Consider the following 19,656-nt stretch of genomic DNA (forward strand, 5'->3'; position numbering starts at 1 on the left):
GAGATCTGATGGCAGAGGAGAAGCTGTTCCTAAAACATTTAAGTGCCGTCGTGCTCCTGTACCTTCTCCCTGATTGTAGCAATGAGAAGAGTATGTCCGTGATGGTGAGGGTCCTTACTGACGGTTGCCTTTTGGAGGCTTTGCCTTTCGAAGGTGGGGGCATTAGTACCCATGATGGAGCTGTCTGACTGTAGCTTTTTGTGCAGTGGCCCCTCCATACCAGACAGTGATGCAACTATAACATGTCTCCACAAAGGATGTCGCCAGCCTTTTGATTGATACAGTGGGTCTAGTGTTTGATTGGTGCTTGTGCTCTGAAGCAGTAAGTGACCGTGTAGTAAATGTGTCCATTTACAGATTGCAATGCAGACGCTCTGGAACATTAAAATCGCAGTCCTGGTAAAGCCAGAGCACGAGAACAGGATCAGCCACGTCAGCACGTCCAGCGTGAAGACCGGAATAGCCAACACCCTGGGTATGTAAACCAGTGACAGCACTGTACCTGCTGGTATACTGCTGATGAGACCAGTAGCAGCAGGCATGGTGTGCAGAATCAGAATCGGGTTTAATATCATTGGCATACGTTGTCAAATCTACTGTTTTGCAATACACTAAAATTTTTAAAACCTATAAATTACAGTAAATATATGTTGGTTGTCAGTTTCGACGATGACAATTGTGTTTGTGCAGGTCACTGTGTGTTTGGGGCTGACTGTAATACAGTGTAGACATTCACAGCGAGGACAAGGAAGATGTCGTGATTCCACAGGCATGGCTGTTGCTGCTCCTTTCCTCTTCTGTTGGGTGGTCTCCAGGTCTACGTGATGCCTTTCTTCCACGTTGCTGTGAGCAAGTCTAACCAAGGCTCGCCCTATGTGCCCTATGTTCCAGACGCCGGGACGCAAGCCCCAGCTAGAGCTTCTAACAATCCATGTTAAGGAGTTGGAATTGCAAAATGGATGCACTCCAGATCATTTGGGAGGCTGAAGGAGTGATAGGACACGCAGAGATGTAGTTACACCCGAGGTGCAGGACACAGGGAGCTGGGAGAGTCAGGAAGGGGAAAGGGGTTAAGGAGGCAGTGAACTAAATGGAGAGAAAATACAAAAAACTGAGGTGTAAAGAGACTTGGGAGTCCTCGTGCAAGATTCCCTAAAGTTTAATTTGCAGGTTGAGTCAGTGGTGAGGAAGGCAAATGCAGTGTTAGCGTTCATTTCAAGAGGACAAAATATAAAAGTAAGATTGTAATGTTGAGACTTAATCAAGCACTGATGAGGTCTCACTTGGAATATTGTGAGCAGTTTTGGGCCCCTTATTAAGACCATTAAGATATAAGAGTAGAATTGGGCCATTTGGCCCATTGAGTCTGTTCCGCCATTTCATCATGGCTGATCCAATTTCCTCTCAGCCACAACCTCCTGCCTTCTCCCCGTATCCCTTCATGCCCTGACTAACAAGAATACATCAATCTCTGCTTTAACTATACATAAAGACTTGGCAAAGAACTCCATAGTTTCAGCACCCTCTGGCTAGAGAAATTCCTCCTCATCTCCATTCTACAAGGATACCCCTTTATTCTGAGGCTGTGTCCTCTGGTCTTAGACTCTCTTGGCACAGAAGACATCCTCTCCACATCCAAAAATATAGTATTATGGTTTTTGAGTCCTTGCAGTTGTTATAACCAGGCTTGGTAGTGGGAATAAGCTCCCATTACCTATTAAATACTCCCGATGGCCTACGTCTCAAATAGCCTCTGACTAACAAGGCCAGCACCTGACCTGCATGTGTGGCTTAGCTACTAAGCCTGCCGGAACTGTTTCTACTGACAAAAAAAGGGCAATAGTGGGTCAGTGGCTCATCTAAGAGAAGCAAAGCTCTGATCTCAAACTTCCACTGCCTTGTGGCTATGCCCCCCCATGGGGAAAAGCTTTGGAAAGAAACACCAATGAAAAATCCAGAGCTGGAGTCCATAGGACAGTCCTGCATCGTCGCTGGTGACGAACAGTATCGGTCTCTGCCGTTGCTTTGGGTTCAGTAGCTGTGCAGAAAGAGTGAGCCTGCTGCTTAGGCACCAGCTTCCTGTCCATATCGTACCGTGCAGGCTGGCGTATCGTGGACAGCTGGGGCGCAATATCCATAGTCGACCCTGACCAACAGGAGGCCTCCGGGGTTTTTCAGGTGGGTTCGCAAACCTGATGGTGGTGGGGGAAGACCTGGAGGGGTGGGTCTTCAGGCTCCTGTACCTCCTGCCTCTGCCTGATGGAAAGAGACAGTGACCCAGATTTTGGGGGGTGGGGGTGCAGGCAGGGTTCCCTGATGATAGGTGTTGCCTTCCTGAGACCTCAACTCGTGTAGATTATTTTGATGGTCGAGAGAGCAGTAGCTGGGTCCACCACCGTCTGTATCCTCTTTGTGTACCTCTGAGGTTTTCCATACCAGGCGATGATACAGGCAGACAGAATGCCTTTCGTCGTAATGTCACTGAGACAGTCTACTATGTTTTCCATCTTGGCCCTGGAAGAATACTGTTTCATTTAGCTGTCTATACATGTGTGGTTGAATGACAATTAGCCTAGAACTTGAACTTGTATCAGGTCCAGTTCACTGAAGATTTGCCTTCATCTTTCACAGGTAACAAAGGTGCAGTTGGTGTTTCCTTCATGTTCAATGGCACGTCATTTGGATTTGTGAACTGCCATTTAACATCTGGTAATGAGAAGACTGCAAGGTAAGTTAAATGTGGAGCCTCCTCATTGGTGGTTGTACTGGGAAAGGAAGCTCACCCGTGAGTTTCTGTCAGGGAGGGGTGAACCAGGTCCACCCAGGGCAAGAACTCGTTTACTGATGGTAGCTACTGTGTGTCAAAGTCAATTTATTATTAAGGTACGTATATGTCACAGATTCACTCTTCCATGGTAGTGTAGCGGTTAACGCAACGCTATTACAGCTCGGGGCATCGGAGTTGGGAGTTCAATTCTGGCACCATCTGTAAGGAGTTTATATGTTCTCCCCATGGAATGTGTGGGTTTTCCCTGTGTGCTCCAGTTTCCTTCCACAGTCCAGAGCCATACCGTGTAGGTTAATCAGTCATTGTAAATTGTCCCGTGATTAAGTCAAGTCACTTTTATTGTCATTTCAACCATAACTGCTGCTACAGTACATAGTAAAAATGAGACAACGTTTTTTCAGGACACAGTACAATAACTAGACTGAACTATGTAAAAAAACAACACAGAAAAAAAAACACTAGACTGCAGACCTACACTGGACTGCATAAAGTGCACAGAACAGTGCAGGCATTACAATAATGAATAAACAAGACAATAGGGCAGTAAGGTGTCAGTCCAGGCTCTGGGTATTGAGGAGTCTGATAGTTTGGGGGAAGAAACTGTTACATAGCCTGGTCGTGAGAGCCCGAATGCTTCAGTGCCTTTTCCCAGATGGCAGGAGGGAGAAGAGTTTGTATGAGGGGTGTGCGGGGTCCTTCATAATGTTGTTTCCTTTGCGGATGCAGCATGTAGTGTAAATGTCCGTAATGGCGGGAAGAGAGTCCTCGATGATCTTCTCAGCTGACCTCACTATCCGCTGCAGGGTCTTGCAATCCGAGATGGTGCAATTTCCGAACCAGGCAGTGATGCAGTTGCTCAGGATGCTCTCAATACAACCCCTGTAGAATGTGATGAGGATGGGGGGGGGGCAGGGGGGAGATGGATTAATCGCATTTATTGGGGGTTGGGGGGGGGGGTTGGTCAGCAAGGCTCAAAGGGCCAGAAGGGCCTACTCCGTCCTGTTTTGCTAAATAAATAAATATGTTGATATTTAATCAGTCTGTGGAATTCACGGCTACTGACAGCTGTGGAGGCCAAATCATTGAGTATATTTCAGTAGAGGTTGATCAGTCAGGACGTCAAAAGTTACGGCGAGAAGGCAAGAGAATGGGGTTGAGTGGAATAATAAATCTGCCTTGCTGGAATGGCGGAGCAGAAAGATGGGACAAGTGGCCTAATTCTGCACCCATCTCTTATGGTCTGATATACTATCCTGATGTTCCTTTTGATAGAGAATCAGATTATCACTGACACGTGACATGAAGTGGGTTGTTTTGCAATAGCATTAGTACAGTGGAAGGCATAGAGTTAATATAAAGCTATAAAAATGACCAGTGCGAAACAAAAGGTATAGTGAGGTAGTGTTTTTGGGCTCATGGATCATTCAGAAATCTTGTCAGTGGTGAGAAAGAAGCTGTCCCTGAATCTTCAGGGTCCTTGTACCTCCTTCCCGATTCTAGTAATGGGAAGAAGGCACATCTTGGATAGTGAGGACCTTTAGAGATGGAAGGCACCTCCCTGAGGCACTGCCTCATGAAACAGAAAACATACTGCGCAATACAGGCCCTTTGGCCCACAAAGCTGTGCCGAAAGATGTCCAAGATCCTGTGCAGTGGTGCATCCATACCAGATGGTGATGCAACCAGTCAGAATGTTTTCCTCCAAACTCTTGTAGAAGTCTGTTAAAGTACACGATCTCCTCAAGTTCATAACAAAATAGAGCCACTAGCATATCTTCTTTGCGATTGCATCAATGTGTTGGGTCCAGGAACTCGAAGCTGTTCACCCTTTCCACTGCTGACCCCTCAATGAGAAGTGGTGTGTGTTCTCCTGACTTCCCCTTCCTGAAATCTACCATCTGTTCCTTGGTCTTGCTGACACCGAGCATGAGCTTGTGACCAGTTAATTAAGTCCGTGTGCAGACGACCAAATGTCTTCTCTTTTTTCCATTTCATGTTTGCTTGTGAGGAGGCTCATTACCAGATGGTGGGGGGTGATTGGATTGTTTGCAGATTTTGTTGAGGCAGCACTCTGTCCTGTAAGTGGTTAGCTTGTGCAGGAAGAATTCAGCTGTCAGAATCTCGCTATCAAGAACAAAAATAAATAATGTAAAGCAAAAGGAATAATGAGTTAGTGTTTGTGGGTTCATGGACTATTCAGAAATCTGATGGTGGATGGGAAGAAGCTGTTCCTAAAATGTTGAATGTGGCTCCTGTACCACCTCCATGACGGTAGTAATGAGACGAGGCATGTCCCTTCATGATGGAAGCTGCCTTTTGAAGACCATCTGACTGATAGAACATTGAACCAGAGTGAACACTGCCTTTATCCAATCCTGTTTCTTGCACCCAGGCGAAACCAAAACTACTTGGACATCCTGAGGCTACTTTCCCTGGGGGATAAACAACTGAGCTCTTTTGACATCTCCTTACGGTTCACCCATCTCTTCTGGTTTGGAGACCTCAACTACCGGCTAGACATGGAGCTGCAGGTGGGTAGCGTCACCACATGGGCATGCCGCTTCCTCTCCCCTCAGGCCACTTACTCTCTTGGCTTTGAGCATTCCCAGCTTGCTTCCCAACCAGCCCAGGAGCAGGCTGGTGACTGACTCTTTTAAACACAAGCTTCTGCAGATGCTGGAAATCCAGGGGAACACACACAAAATATTGGAGATAAATAGCGGGTCAGGCAGCATCTATGGAGAGGAATAAAAAGCTAATGTCTTGGGCTGAGACCCTTCATCTGGACTCTGTAGTTCTGATAAAGAGATTCATCCAAATACATCGGCTGTTTATCCTTTCCATAGATGCTGCCTGACCTGCTGGGTTCTTACAGCATTTTGTGTCTATTGACTGTTCATCTAAACCAATTGCATTTGCCTCTGTTTGACTCATATCTATGGATACAGATTTATCACATGTATATTGAAACACAGTGAAAGGAATTGTTTGAATTAACAACTAGCACAACCCAAGGGTGTGCTGGGGGCAGTCCGCATTCTGGCCCATTCTCGGCAGAACAACACAAGCAACCAACACAACAAGGGTACCAAGGTAATGTAACTCTCCCTCTCTCACACGCCTCCAACACCAGGAGACACCACCTCTAGGCCTCCAGTGGATTCCCCACACATTGAGCCTCCAAGTTCCCCAGTAGACTTGCAGAATCTAAAGCATAACTGTACCTGTCCAAATGCCTCTTAAATATTGTTCAAGTTTATTGTCACCTGACTGTGTATATATACAACCAAATGAAACAACGTTCCTCTGGACCACAGTACACTCATGAAACAGGTAGCTCACGGCAGATAAAACAAAATATTACCTTAAATAATTTGATAAAATGTAATTCAAAGTGCATGTAGTGTGCTGCACGGTAAACAGTAAACCGCTCCCTGTCCTAGTGACGAGAGCTCGGTGGAGGCAGGGTATTCATTAGTCTCACAGCCTGGGGGAAGAAGCTCTTACCCTGTCTGGCAGTCCCAGTGAGTCAGAGAGAGTGTGGAATGAGTGGTAGGGAATCCTCAACAATAGGTCAGTCCTCAGCCTCTTTCACTCCAGACCAAGCAGTCCCAGCCTGACCAGTCTCTCCTTGTAACTCAAACCCTTTGGCACTGGTAACTTCCCTGTTGATCTTTTCTGTATTTGCTTCAGTTTAACCACACCCTATAGCTGGCAACCAGAACTGCACACAATACTTCAAGTGCAGTCTTGCCAGCACAGCACAGGAACAGACCCTTTGGTCCACAGTGTTGTGCCGAGTCGATTAAATTAGTATTCAAATTGCCAATTAAACTAATCCTTGATGTCTACACAAAGTCCATATCCTTCCCTTCCTCACGTCCATGTGCCTATCTAGATGTCTCTTAAAAGTCTCTAATGTATCTGCCTCTACCCCCACCCCAGGCAGCACATTCCAGTCACCCACCACTCTGTGTATGTATAAAAGAAACAAACTTGCTTCCCACATCTCCTTTAAAATACTCCCTCTCACCTTAAAAACATGCCCTCTGGTATTAGACATTTCAAAGCTGAGAAAAGGATACTGTCTGTCTACTTTATGTCTCTCATAACCTTATAAACCTCCATCAGATCTCCCCTCAGCTTCTACCATTCCAGAAAAAACAACCCAAGTTTGTCCAACCTCACATTGGAGCCCATTTTCTTGCAGGCATTCACAGTAGAACAAGTAAGTACAGTAGAATCACTGAAAAGCTATACACTAACGCTGACAAACCAATGTGCAAAAGAAGACAAACTGTGCAAATAAAAAATAATAAATAGATAAATAAATAAAATAATACTGAGAACATGTGATCTAATGTCCTTGAAAGTGGGTCCATAGGATGTGCAATCATTTCAGAGTTGGGGTGAGTGAAGTTATCTGCTAGTTCAGGAGCCTGGTGGTTCAAGGGTAATAACTTCTCCTTCCCTGGTGGTGGGGGACCTAATGCCTCTGTACCTCCTGCCTGGTGCCAGCAGCGAGCAGAAAGCTTGGCCTGTTCATTACACGAGCAAACAATAACTGCCACATCACCAAAATGAAACAGTGAAGATTAACCCTTTAAAAGAATGTCTTTTGAAACTCGCTTGTCCTCCAACTGCCAAAGAAAATGACTTACGGTCTTCAGGCTGGTGTTGCATACACTGTAGGATGCCCAGGGAGAAGGCATTGTTTCGGTGGTAATGTGTTCTGAGGGTCTTCATCTCTGAGTATGACCTTCACATCCATTGGGATCTTGATTTTCTCCATTGTACATTGGAGCTGAATTAGGCCACTCAGCCCATCAAGTCTGCTCTACCATTGCATCATGGCTGATTTATTATCCCTCTCAACTCCATTCTCCTTACTTCTCCCCCCAACCTTTGACTCCCTTATTAATCAAGAATGTACCAACCTCCACTTTAAATATATCCAATAATTTGGTCTCCACTGGTATGTGTGCAATGAATTCCACAGATTCACCTTCCTCTGGCTAAAGAAATACCCCCTCATATTGGTTCTAATGAGATTTCTATAATTATGAGGCTGTGCCTTCCACACTCTAGGAAACATCCTCGCTATATCTCCAAAAGCTGGTGACTATTGCTGGGCCACAGCTGTACAGACCACAAAACAACTATAAAAGTTGTTTGACAAACATCAATCTCACCAAAGCATCACCACCATTCCCCATCCTTTTCCCGTCCACCATTCATAATCTTTCCATGACACATGATTTAATTGGAATTGGAGACTGAAACCTGGCTTATTTCTATATTAATGACTAATGTGAGGGGGCGTAATCTTAAAATGTTTGGAGGAGAGTACAGAGGGGTGTCAGAGGTCGGTTTTATTACAGAGAGTGGAGAGTACATGAAACACCCTCCCGTGGGTGGTGGTAGAGGCAGATACATTAGGGACATTTAAGAGACTCTTAGATGAGCACATGGATGATTGAAAAATGGAGGCTATGTGGGAGGGAAGGGTTAGATTGATCTTGGAGTAAGATAAAGGTCCAGAGGAGGTTCCCACGAATGATCCCAGGAATGAAAGGGTTAATGTATGAGGAGCGCTTGATGGCTCTGGGCCTGTTCTTGCTTGAATCTAGAAAAATGGTGGGGGGGGGGGAACCCTATTGAATCCTATCGAATATTGAAAGGCCTAGATAGAGTAGACATGGAGAGGATATTTCTTATGGTGGGGGGAGTTGAGGACCAGAGGGCACAGCCTCAGAACCAAAGGATGTTCATTTAGAATAGAGATGAGGAGGAATGTCTTCAGTCAGGGGGTGGCAAATCTTGAATTCGTTGCCACAGACGGTTGTGGAGACTACAACCATTGGGTGTATTGAAAGCAGAGGTTGATAGGTGCTTGATTAGTCAGGGTGTCGGAGATTACGGGGAGAGGACAGGAGAATGGGGTTGAGTGGAATATTAAATTGGCCATGAGGAATGGCAGAGCAGATCCGATGGGCTGAATGGTCTTATTCTGCTCCAATGTCTTATGGTCTTAAAGGGCTGGTACTATATTGTAGGCCAAATGGCCTGTTCTTTTTTAATGTGTTGTGTTCTATTAGCCTCCTTTTCCATTTCTCAGGGAGCCTGAAATGAATGTGGCCATACCGTCAGCTGGAGCTGAAGTAAGCTAAGTTGTCCTGGGGAGCTGGATCTAAGAGTTTACTGTCAGTGGGACAGGGCTGTCCTCCCGCAGGCTCACCTCTCTGGGATCTGTGGCCATTCCCTTCTGATCTCTTGTACTCTTTGTTCTTGTCTTTAGGACATCCTGAATTATATCAATAGGAAAGAGTTGGAGCCTCTGCAGAAAGTTGACCAGCTCAACTTGGAGAGAGAGAAAAATAAAATATTCCTTCGATTTTGTAAGTATTGAAATTGGTGTATTATTGTCCCATGTACTGAGTTTCTTCCTGTTAATTTGATCATCCATTCTAACTAGCCCCCTCTATCTAATATCCCCATCACTGCACTGTAAACACTTGAAACCACTTTTTATAATGCTGTTTATATTGCAAATATAGCACATGCTGGTGTTTATACACATTTTATTCTCTATCCATATCATAACACTGGAGCTGGACGTCTGAGCTCGAGAGAGTGGAACCGCCCCAGTTCAATGGCTTTTCTACTTTAAAATCTGTCCTGCACACACCACAGAATAGTCTGTATCCATACATTAACCTCTAACCTTATTTTTATACAATTCTTTATCCTTTATAACTGTTGGATTTTTTTTGTTGTATGCCAGGCCCTGGCCAACACACCACAGCAAATTCCCAATACATGTCATTGTATAAGGGGAATAAGGCTGATCCTTGATGTAGTGAAATCAATTAATCTATGTATTTGACCTATCATATGTGTTTATATTTATTGTGATTTTTAAATTTAATTTAAGGTGTTTTTTAAGGATTTTAAGGTGGGGGGTTATATGTGAGGCAGGGTTTGAGGGTTGGCACAACATTGCGGGCTGAAGGGCCTGTAATGCGCTGTACTATTCTATGTTTTCTTATTGTCAGTTCAATAACTATGATGTTGGCTTGGCAGCATGCCAAGAGACTGTGACTCCTACCTGCAATCCGTCTTGTCCTTGTTTGAGATCTGGCTCATCCACAGACATGTAAATGAAGTCACAGTAGAACTTGGCTACACAGTCGCTAGTGTGTTGTTTGTTTCTGGTGGGCAGGTCCTGGCTTCTGATGTTTGATTCAGGTGTTTATTGTTCTCAGTGGAAGAAGAGATTATCTTTCCTCCAACGTATCGATATGAGAGAGGTTCCCGCGATGTGTATGTCTGCCACAAGCAGAAACCTACTGGGGTGAGTGAGGCCTTGGACATTTCTGAACATCTTGTCTCTCATCACTGACTCCTGTAACATGTAAAGGTTTTAAAGATTAGCTTTATTTGTAATGTGTACATCAAAACCTGCTCATGGTCTGATTGTCCCACTCCCAACAGGGAGGAGGCTGCATAGCATCCACGCCAGGAACACCAGACTCAAAAACAGTAAATTACCCCAAGCAGTGAGGCTGATCAACACTTCCACCGCTAACCCACCCCTCCACACCCCCAACCACCACGACTTTATCATTTCCTGTCAGAGTCACCTTATGTACAGACACTCCTGTGACTAGTGTCACTTTATGGACATACAATCATTTAGGGTATATAAGCTATCTTATGTTTTAAACTTATTGTGTTTTTTAATATTGTCTTCTTAATCTTAATGTGTTTTTTTGTGCTGCATGGGATCTGGAGTAAGAATTTTTTTTTCTCCTTTACATTTGTGTACTGGAAATGCGTTGTTTGTGTCAGTGACCAACACAGTCCGAGGATGTGCTGGGGGCAGACGGCAAGTGTTGCCATGTCTCTGACGCTAATGCAGCGAGCCCCCAACTTACTAACCCGCATACATATGTCTTTGGAATGTGGGAGGGACTGGAGTACTCATGTGGTCATGGGGACAGCATACAAACTCCTTACAGACAGTGGCGGGAATTGACCCCATCGTAATCATAGTGGCGTCAGCCTACTGTTTTGCAAATACAATTTTGTGTTTTTTTTCCCGGAAACTCCACTTTCATCAGAATGTGCCTCACAGCTTGAGTCTCCCATCCAAAGAATGCAGTTTCTTGCTCCCCAGCCCGTCCAACACCAGCGCACGTTGGCAGCCTCTGTACCCCTCTGTGGTGGCCCCCTCCACACTGACACGTGCTGTTGAGTGCACTTCAATTATTGTGAAAGTGCCTGCGCGTGGCGGGGCTCTGCTGGACCAGGACCGCAGCTGATGCCCAGAGTGGTGTTTTATACTGCAGTGGTGAGCATCGCGTTGTAAATGGGGGTGTCCTGTCATTCACAGGTGCGTACAAACGTCCCGTCGTGGTGTGACAGGATCTTGTGGAAGTCATACCCTGAGACTCATATCATTTGTAACTCGTACGGTGAGTACAATTCCTTCCTTATATTACCTCCTTTATGCACACCCTCCTTCTCCCCACACATTCTCAAAACACGGTCCTCACCCCCCCCATGCTCTCCCCCTCTCTTTCTCCCACGTCTACCCTCCCTCTGCTTTCCTACCCTCACCCCCACATGTTCTCTTCCTGCCCTGTTTCCCACCCCCTCCGTTCCCCTTCCCCACGCTCTCTCATTCCCCCTTCCCAATTTAGTTTCTCTGTCAACCCCATTCTCCTGCCTTCTTCCCATAACCTTTGACACATGTCTGATCAAAAATCAGAATCAGGTCTAATATCACTGGCATATGTCATGAAATTTGCTTTTTGGCAGCAGTACGTTGCAATTCATAATAGTAAAAATAAATTGTAGGTTACAGTAAGAAGTGTATGTGTGTATATATTATAAGTTAGTGCAAAAAGAGAGGAAAAACATAGTGAGGTAGTGTTTATGGGTTCATTATCCAGTCAGAAAACTGATAGCAAAGGGAAAGAAACTTTCTGAAAGTGTGTCTTCAGGCTCCTGTGCCTCCTCCCTGCGTGTGCTGGGTAATGGAGGTTCTTCAAGATGGATGCCACTTTTTTGAGGCATCACTATTTGAAGGTGTCCTCAGTACTGGGGAGTCTAGTGCTCATGATGGAGCTGGCTGAGATTACAACTTTCTGCAGCTTTTTCTGATCCTGTGCAGCAGCCCCTCCAGACCAAACGGTTAGAATGCTCCCCACAGTACACCTGTAGAAATTTGTAGTCTTTAGTGACATACCAAGTCTCCTGAAACTCCTCAGGAAATATAGCCTCTTTAAATATACCAGATGAGCTGGCCTCCACAGGCATCTGCAGCGATGAAATCCTCAGATTCACCATTCTCTGGCTAAAGAAATTCCTCCACATCTCTGTTCTAAAGGGACATACTTCTATTCTGAAGTTGTGCCCTCTTGTCCTATTGGAAACATGCACTCAAAGTCCAGATTTCTGAACGGACAACAAATCCATGAATACTACTACAATATTTTTTGGTCATTTTACACTACTTATTTTTTATGTACTACTTTTTTGTATGTATGTGTATGTGTGTGTGTATACATACATACAAATATATATATATAGAGAGAGAGAGAGAGAGATATTTGTTTTTGTACTCTTGTTATCTTCATTTTATTATGTATTACACTGTACTGCTGCGGCAAAACAATAAATTTCACAACAAATGTCAGTAATATTACACCTGATTCTGAATTTACTTTGTGCAGCTGACTCCCCCTGCCCCCTCACTCCCACGCATGTTTTCCTGTGTGCATCTCCCTCTGCAACTTCACTGTTCTATGGCAATTTACTCACTTGTTTGCTTTATCAGTTCCAGCTACACGCTGGAGCTGAACCTGAATTACTTGCCCTGCCAGCACAGTCTGTGTGCTGTTGGATTCTGATGTTTTTATCCAAGCTTCTTTCGGCAGTCAGAAGGAAGCACAAAGCCGGCTGCTTCACAATCATTCTATTAACCATAGATAGGAAAAAGAAAGTTGAAAATGGACAGAGATATAGTAATTGAAGATAGGGAGAGAAAAGATAGAAGAAAAAAATGAAGAAACTGAAGATGGCGAGACCTCATGGTCAGATCTTTTTATACTGATAAAAAACATTCCATTCAAATTTGTAAAAGTTCACCATTCAAATGGCTTCTATTCAAATAATGCAGCTTCAGAACTTTCCAGAATGTAACCACAAGGGGACATGCTAAATAGCTGTATATATCAGAATCAGGTTGAATATCACCGGCATATGTCATGAAATTTGTTAACTTTGCAGCTGCAGTACATTGCAATACATAATAATAGAAAAAAATCAATGAATTGCAATAAGTATATATATTAAATAGTTAAATAAATATTGAGGTATTGTGGGTTCAATGTCCATTCAAAAATTGGATGGCAGAGGGGAAGAAGCTGTTCCTGAATTGTTGTATGTGCCTTCAGGCTTCTGTACCTCCTTCCCAATGGTAACAATGAGAAGAGGGCATGTCCTCGGTGGTGGAGGTCCTTAATGATGGACACCGCCTTCCTGAAGCACCGCTCCTTGAAGATGACCTGGATACTACGGAGGCTAGTGCCCATGATAGAGCTGGCTAATTTGGAACTCTCTGCAGCTGACATACTCTGTCCACTAGGATGCATACTGAACAGTTGTATAAAACATAAGCAGACAATTAATTGATAAGCTACAAAGGAAATAAATTAAACAGTCTAATTCAACGGTACTAAACTAACACAAATTCCTGTACAAGTTGAGATGAGAAATGGCCCATCAGTTCCATTGGGAACAACCTCTTCCGGAGAGATGGTATTCACAGATTTCTCCTCCCTCCCACAGGGTGCACGGATGATATTGTGACAAGTGACCATTCACCTGTCTTTGGTACCTTCGAAGTTGGTGTAACGTCTCAGTTTGTATCGAAAAAAGGTGGGTTTGTTTACATTGGCTGGAGTGTGGGGAGCAAAGTTCAAAGTATATTTATTATCAAACTATGTGTGCAGTACACAACCCTGAGATTTCGTCTTCCCAACAGGCGGTCATGAAATAAAAAAAAACATCAAACCCCCCCCCCCCCCATATGGGAAAAAATGTCCATGCAAATTGCAAAAAAGACCTAGCAAAAGCACAGAATATAAAACAACACACCAACCTGCAAAGTCATCGAAAGAGTCCAGGCATATTCAGTTCAGTTCAATCTAGCTCTGTACAATTAGTTACCTGCAGATTGCCCCGATCAAAATTATGTGAAATAGCAACACAGAAAAGGAGGGGCCAGAAGAGCCTCTAGTTCATTTCACGGTCAATGTGAACCCCAGACACGTAGACCCACCTCATTCCATGACCTTGCTAACATTCTGGTCTCTGGATCCGAGGGTCCTGGGCTCAGGTCCCTTTGAGAGGTTCGAGTGGAAGTGAATGGAGGGGTCATTGCTGTGTCAGTGCATCAGTAATGAGGCTGGAGTTGGCTAAGCAAGCAATGTGATAGGGTGCTACATTGTTGAGGGAGCACTGCATTCCTGGAGGGAGTGAGGTTGAGGGAGCACTGCATTGCTGAGGAAATGGTGTTGAGGGAGCACTGCATTGTTGGAGGGAATGTTGTTGGGAGCTCTGCATTGTTGGAGGGAGTGAGGTTGAGGGAGCACTGCATTGCTGGGGGTAATGGTGTTGAGGGAGCACTGCATTGTTGGAGGGAATGTTGTTGGGAGCACTGCATTGTTGGAGGGAATGTTGTTGGGAGCACTGCATTGTTGGAGGGAATGTTGTTGGGAGCACTGCATTTGTTGGAGGGAATGTTGTTGGGAGCACTGCATTTGTTGGAGGGAATGATGTTGAAGGAGCACTGCATTGTTGGAGGGAATGGTGTGGAAGGGGCGTTCATTGTTCAAGGCTCCAGTGTTGAGGGAGTGTTGTATTACCGGAGGGAGGTGTTGAGGGAGTGTTGTATTGCCGGAGGGAGGTGTTGAGGGAGTGTTGTATTGTCAGAGGGAGATGTTGAGGGAGTGTTGTATTACTGGAGGGAGGTGTTGAGAGGGTGTTGTATTGCCAGAGGGAGATGTTGAGGGAGTGTTGTATTGCCGTAGGGAGGTGTTGAGGGAGTGTTGTATTACTGGAGGGAGGTGTTGAGAGGGTGTTGTATTGCCAGAGGGAGATGTTGAGGGAGTGTTGTATTGCCGGAGGGAGGTGTTGAGGGAGCGCTGTATTGCCGTATGGAGTTGAGGGAGCGTTGTATTGTCGTAGGGAGGTGTTGAGGGAGCGCTGTATTACCGGAGGGAGGTGTTGAGGGAGCGTTGTATTGCCGTAGGGAGGTGTTGAGGGAGCGTTGTATTGCCTGAGGGAGGTGTTGAGGGAGCATTGTATTGCCGGAGGGAGGTGTTGAGGGAGCGTTGTATTACCGGAGGGAGGTGTTGAGGGAGCGTTGTATTGCCGGAGGGAGGTGTTGAGGGAGCGCTGTATTGCCGGAGGGAGGTGTTGAGGGAGCGTTGTATTGCCGGAGGGAGGTGTTAAGGGAGCGTTGTATTGCCGGAGGGAGGTGTTGAGGGAGCGTTGTATTGCCGGAGGGAGGTGTTAAGGGAGCGTTGTATTGCAGGAGGGAGGTGTTGAGGGAGCGTTGTATTGCCGTAGGGAGGTGTTGAGGGAGCGCTGTATTACCGGAGGGAGGTGTTGAGGGAGCGTTGTATTGCCGGAGGGAGGTGTTAAGGGAGCGTTGTATTGCCGGAGGGAGGTGTTGAGGGAGCGTTGTATTGCCGGAGGGAGGTGTTAAGGGAGCGTTGTATTGCAGGAGGGAGGTGTTGAGGGAGTGTTGTATTGCTGGAGGGAGGTGATGAGGGATTGTTGCAGTGTTTGAGAGAGTGGTGTAGAGGGGGTGCTTTATTGTTGGTGTGTTGTCAGAGGAAACACTGCTTTGATGAAATGAAGTTGAGATTGTGTGATTCCAGTGAACTCGATCATTGATCATTTGGTGCTTTGCTGTGGCCTGCATTGTGGTTTAAATGCAGCATCTCTTTAGTACCCATACTAAACCTCCACTGTTTTCAAACCATGATGGTCTGGGCAATGGGCTCAGCACTTCCGAATGTTAAATAAAGGGTCCATAAACAGCCAGGGGGCTGTGTCTGCTCACAGAACATACAGACCCTTCCCTCCCACAGAGCCCTCTTACTTTTCTTTCATCTATGTGCCTAAAAGTCTCTTAAATGTCCCTAATGTATACACTTACATAATGAGCACCCGGTACTGGTGCTTGATAATGTGTGCCAGCGGAGTCCATGGTTTAATAGTTACCTTGCCTCTGTGCTCCCGAAGGCAAGTGGAGGAAGTTTCTTTTAGGTGGTGGGCTGATAGCCATGTGAGATTGCTATAAATGTGTGGGAAGCGACAGTTCCCAGAACAAGACACCAGTATCGCCAGAGTCATGCTTATTATCACTGACACATCATGAAATTTGTACCGTTTTGTCACTGGCGTTTAGGGTAGCAGTAAAGGTTCTCCATCTCTCTCGGTGTTTAGGGCTTCCTGCAGTGTGTCAGTAGCTTCCTCTTGAGCAGTATAGAACAAAGTGTAAAATATACAGTCCTGTAAATTACAATTGTTCCTTTGTTTTGTGCCAGATCATGGTCTTTCCATGGCCGTGATTGTTCCTGGCAAATTTTTCTACACAAGTGGTTTGTCATTGCTTTCTTCTGGGCAGTGTCTTTACAAGATGTCTTTACAAGTGTCTTTACAAGATTATCAATACTTTTCTGAGATTGTCTGCCTGGGGTCAGTGGTTGCAAAACCAGAACTTGTGATATGCACCAGCTGCCCATGTGACCATCCTCCACCTGCTCCCATGGTCTCCCATGGTTTCACGCGACCCTGATCGGAGTGGGGAGGGGTGCTGCTAACCAGGTACTACACCTTGCCCAAGGGCGGCCTGCAGAGGGAAGGAACACCTTACTCTCCACCCCATCGTCCATATAAGTTACATTAGGAACATATAATAAATAAATCGTGCAAAAAGAGAGCAAAATAGTGAGCAACTGACGGAAAGAAGGCAGTTATCAGGTCAGACGGGGGGAGTAAATAATCTCCGATTCCGGCCAAGGTAGTGTTCATGGATTCATGGACCTTTCATAACTCTGATGGCAGAGGGTGGAGAAGCTAGTTCTAAATCATCTTGCTGTTTAACGCTCATCCCTAGTTTTTGTTTAAATCCAGGTCTGTCCAAGTCATCTGACCAAGCCTACATCGACTTTGAGAACATTGAAGCCATTGTTAAAACTGCCAGCAGGACCAAGTTCTTCATCGAGTTCTATTCCACCTGCCTGGAGGGTGAGTATCCCGGTCAGTGGGAGCCATCTTCCCCACTTGCCGCCTCACCCCCATCTACACCCCCTCCATAATTTGATGTGCCCTGGCAATTCAGCATCTGCAGTTGTATAAGACATCAGTGAGGGCACTCTGAGAATATTGTGCATGGCTTTGGTCGCCCTGCTATAGGAAAGATGACACTGAGTTGGTAAAAGTGCAGCGAAGATTTGCGAGGATGATTAGATTAGCTTTATTTGTCACACGTACATCGAAACACACAGTGAAATGTGCCCTTTGCATCAATGACCAATACAGTCCGAGGATGTGCTGGGGCAGCCTGCAAGTGTCGCTATGCTTCCAGTACAACTTACTAGCCCTAAACCACACCTCCTTGGAATATGGGGGATACCGGAACACCCGGAGGAAACCCAGCCGGTCACAGGAAGGACATACGGACTCCTTACTGACAGCAGCAGGAACTGACCCACTAACTGCTCCACTACCATGCCGACCCGTCCTGTCTAGACTCGAGGGACTGAGTTATGGAGGGAGGTTGAGCAAGATGTTATTAAATTGAAAACATTGGCAAGGATGTTGCCAGGAATTGAGGGACTAATTTATAGGGAGAGGTTGAGCAGGTGAGGACATTATTCACTGAAGTGCAGGAGAATGAGGGGTGATCTAACGGATATGTTTAAAGTCATGAGGGGCATAACAGAGTGAATGCGTGCTGTCTTTTTTCCCAGTGTTAGGAATCAACAACTTGAGAAGTAAGATCTGATAGAGGATTATAAGATTATGAGAGACATTGCTAAACTAGACTGACAATATGTTTCTCCCAGGGTTGAAATGTCTAATACCAAAGGGCATGCATTTAAGGTGAGAGGGAGTAATTTTACACGAGGTGTGAGGAGCAAGTTTTTTTTACATGGAGATTTACATGGAGATGCCCTGCCCGGGTGGTCTTAGAGGGAAATACATTAGGAACTATTAAGAGATATTCAGATAGGCACATGAATGTGAGGAAAATGGAAGGATATGGGCATTGTGTAGGCAGGAGGGATTAGTTTAGTTGACCATTTGTTCACTAATTTAGTTGTTTTGGCACAACATTGTGGCCTGTTCCTGTGCTGTACTGTTCTATGTAGAGTACATGGGTTTAAAGGTGAAAATGGAAAGAATTAGATCATAAGATCATGGCTCTCAACCCCATTCTCCTGCCTTCTCTCCATAACCTTTGACACACTGATAATCACAAACCCATCAATTTCCACTTTAAATTAGCCCAGTAACTTGGCAATGAATTCCACAGATTCACCACCCTCTGGCTAAAGACACTTTTCCTCATCTCTGTTCTAAATAAATATCCTACTGTGAGGTTGTGCCCGCTGGTCCTGGACTCACCCACCATATGAAACATTCTCTCCGCCTTCACTCTATCTGGGCCTTTCAATATGGGATAAGTTTCAACAAGTTCCTCCCCCACTTCTAATCAGCGAGTGCAGGCCCGGAGGCATTGAATACTCCTTAGACATTAACCCTTTCATTCCTGCGATCATTCTCATCTGCCTCCTCTAGACCCTCTCCAATGCTAGCACATCCTTTCTTAGATAAGGGATCCAAAACTGCTCACAGTACTCCAAACACAGTCTGACCACAATGCCTTTTAAAGTCTCTGCATTTGCTTCAGCATTACACCCTTTCTTTTATATTCTACATCTCTCAAAATGAATGCTAACATTGCATTTGCCTTCCTGACGACCTGCAAGTTAACCTTTAGGGGCCCCTGCATGAGGACTCCCAATTCCCTCTGCACCTCTGATTTTTTTAATCTTCCCTCTGTATACAAAATAGTCCATGCCTTTATTCCTTCCAGAGTGCATTACCATACACTTCCCATCTGCACTTCTTTACCTATTCTCCCAATGTGTTTAAGTCCTTCTGCAGTCTCCCTGCTTCCTCAACACTACCCGCCCCTCCACCTATTTTTGTATCATCTGCAAACGTGGCCACAAAGCCATCAATTCCTTCATCCAAGTCATTGGCAAAAAAACAGAGGAACTACAGGGGCAATTTTTCACCCAGAGGAAGGTGAGTATACGGACTGAGGTGGAAGTGGAAGAGGAAGTGTTGAGGCAGGTACACCAACAGTGTTTAAAATATACTTGGACAGGTACACCTGTAGAAAAGGATTAGAGGAATATGGGACAAACACAGGTAAATCGGACCAGCTGCGATGGGAATCTCGGTTGGCAAGGACAAAAGACATAGAAACAGAGTTAGTCCATTTGGCTCGAGCCTGCTCCACTTTTCCATCATGTTTGATTTATTATCCCTCTCAACCCTATTCTCCTGCCCTTGATGCCCTTACTAATCATAAAACCTATCAACCTCCACTTTAAATATACCCAATGATTTGTTCTCCACAGCCACCTGTGGGAATTAAGGGTCATGGGGAAAAGGCAGGTAGGTGGAGATGAGCCCATGGCCAGATCAGCCATGATCTTACTGAATGGTGGAGCAGGCTCGACGGGCCCGATGACCAACTCCTGCTCCTA

General features: G+C 45.3%; 1 protein-coding gene across 1 annotated transcript in view; it reads left to right on the top strand.

The window, feature by feature from the left end:
- Positions 1–19,656, top strand: part of inppl1a (inositol polyphosphate phosphatase-like 1a) — a 188,493-nt gene that overhangs the window by 138,155 nt on the left and 30,682 nt on the right. Inside the window, exons 13-20 of the mRNA XM_059963612.1 lie at positions 358–475; positions 2,632–2,728; positions 5,181–5,319; positions 9,087–9,186; positions 10,054–10,142; positions 11,184–11,265; positions 13,646–13,735; positions 17,006–17,119. Of these exons, the coding sequence (XP_059819595.1) occupies positions 358–475; positions 2,632–2,728; positions 5,181–5,319; positions 9,087–9,186; positions 10,054–10,142; positions 11,184–11,265; positions 13,646–13,735; positions 17,006–17,119 (829 nt within the window). The remainder of the gene's footprint in view (positions 1–357; positions 476–2,631; positions 2,729–5,180; positions 5,320–9,086; positions 9,187–10,053; positions 10,143–11,183; positions 11,266–13,645; positions 13,736–17,005; positions 17,120–19,656) is intronic.

The sequence above is a fragment of the Hypanus sabinus genome, chromosome 3, assembly GCF_030144855.1.
Source record: "Hypanus sabinus isolate sHypSab1 chromosome 3, sHypSab1.hap1, whole genome shotgun sequence".
NCBI lineage: Eukaryota > Metazoa > Chordata > Chondrichthyes > Myliobatiformes > Dasyatidae > Hypanus > Hypanus sabinus.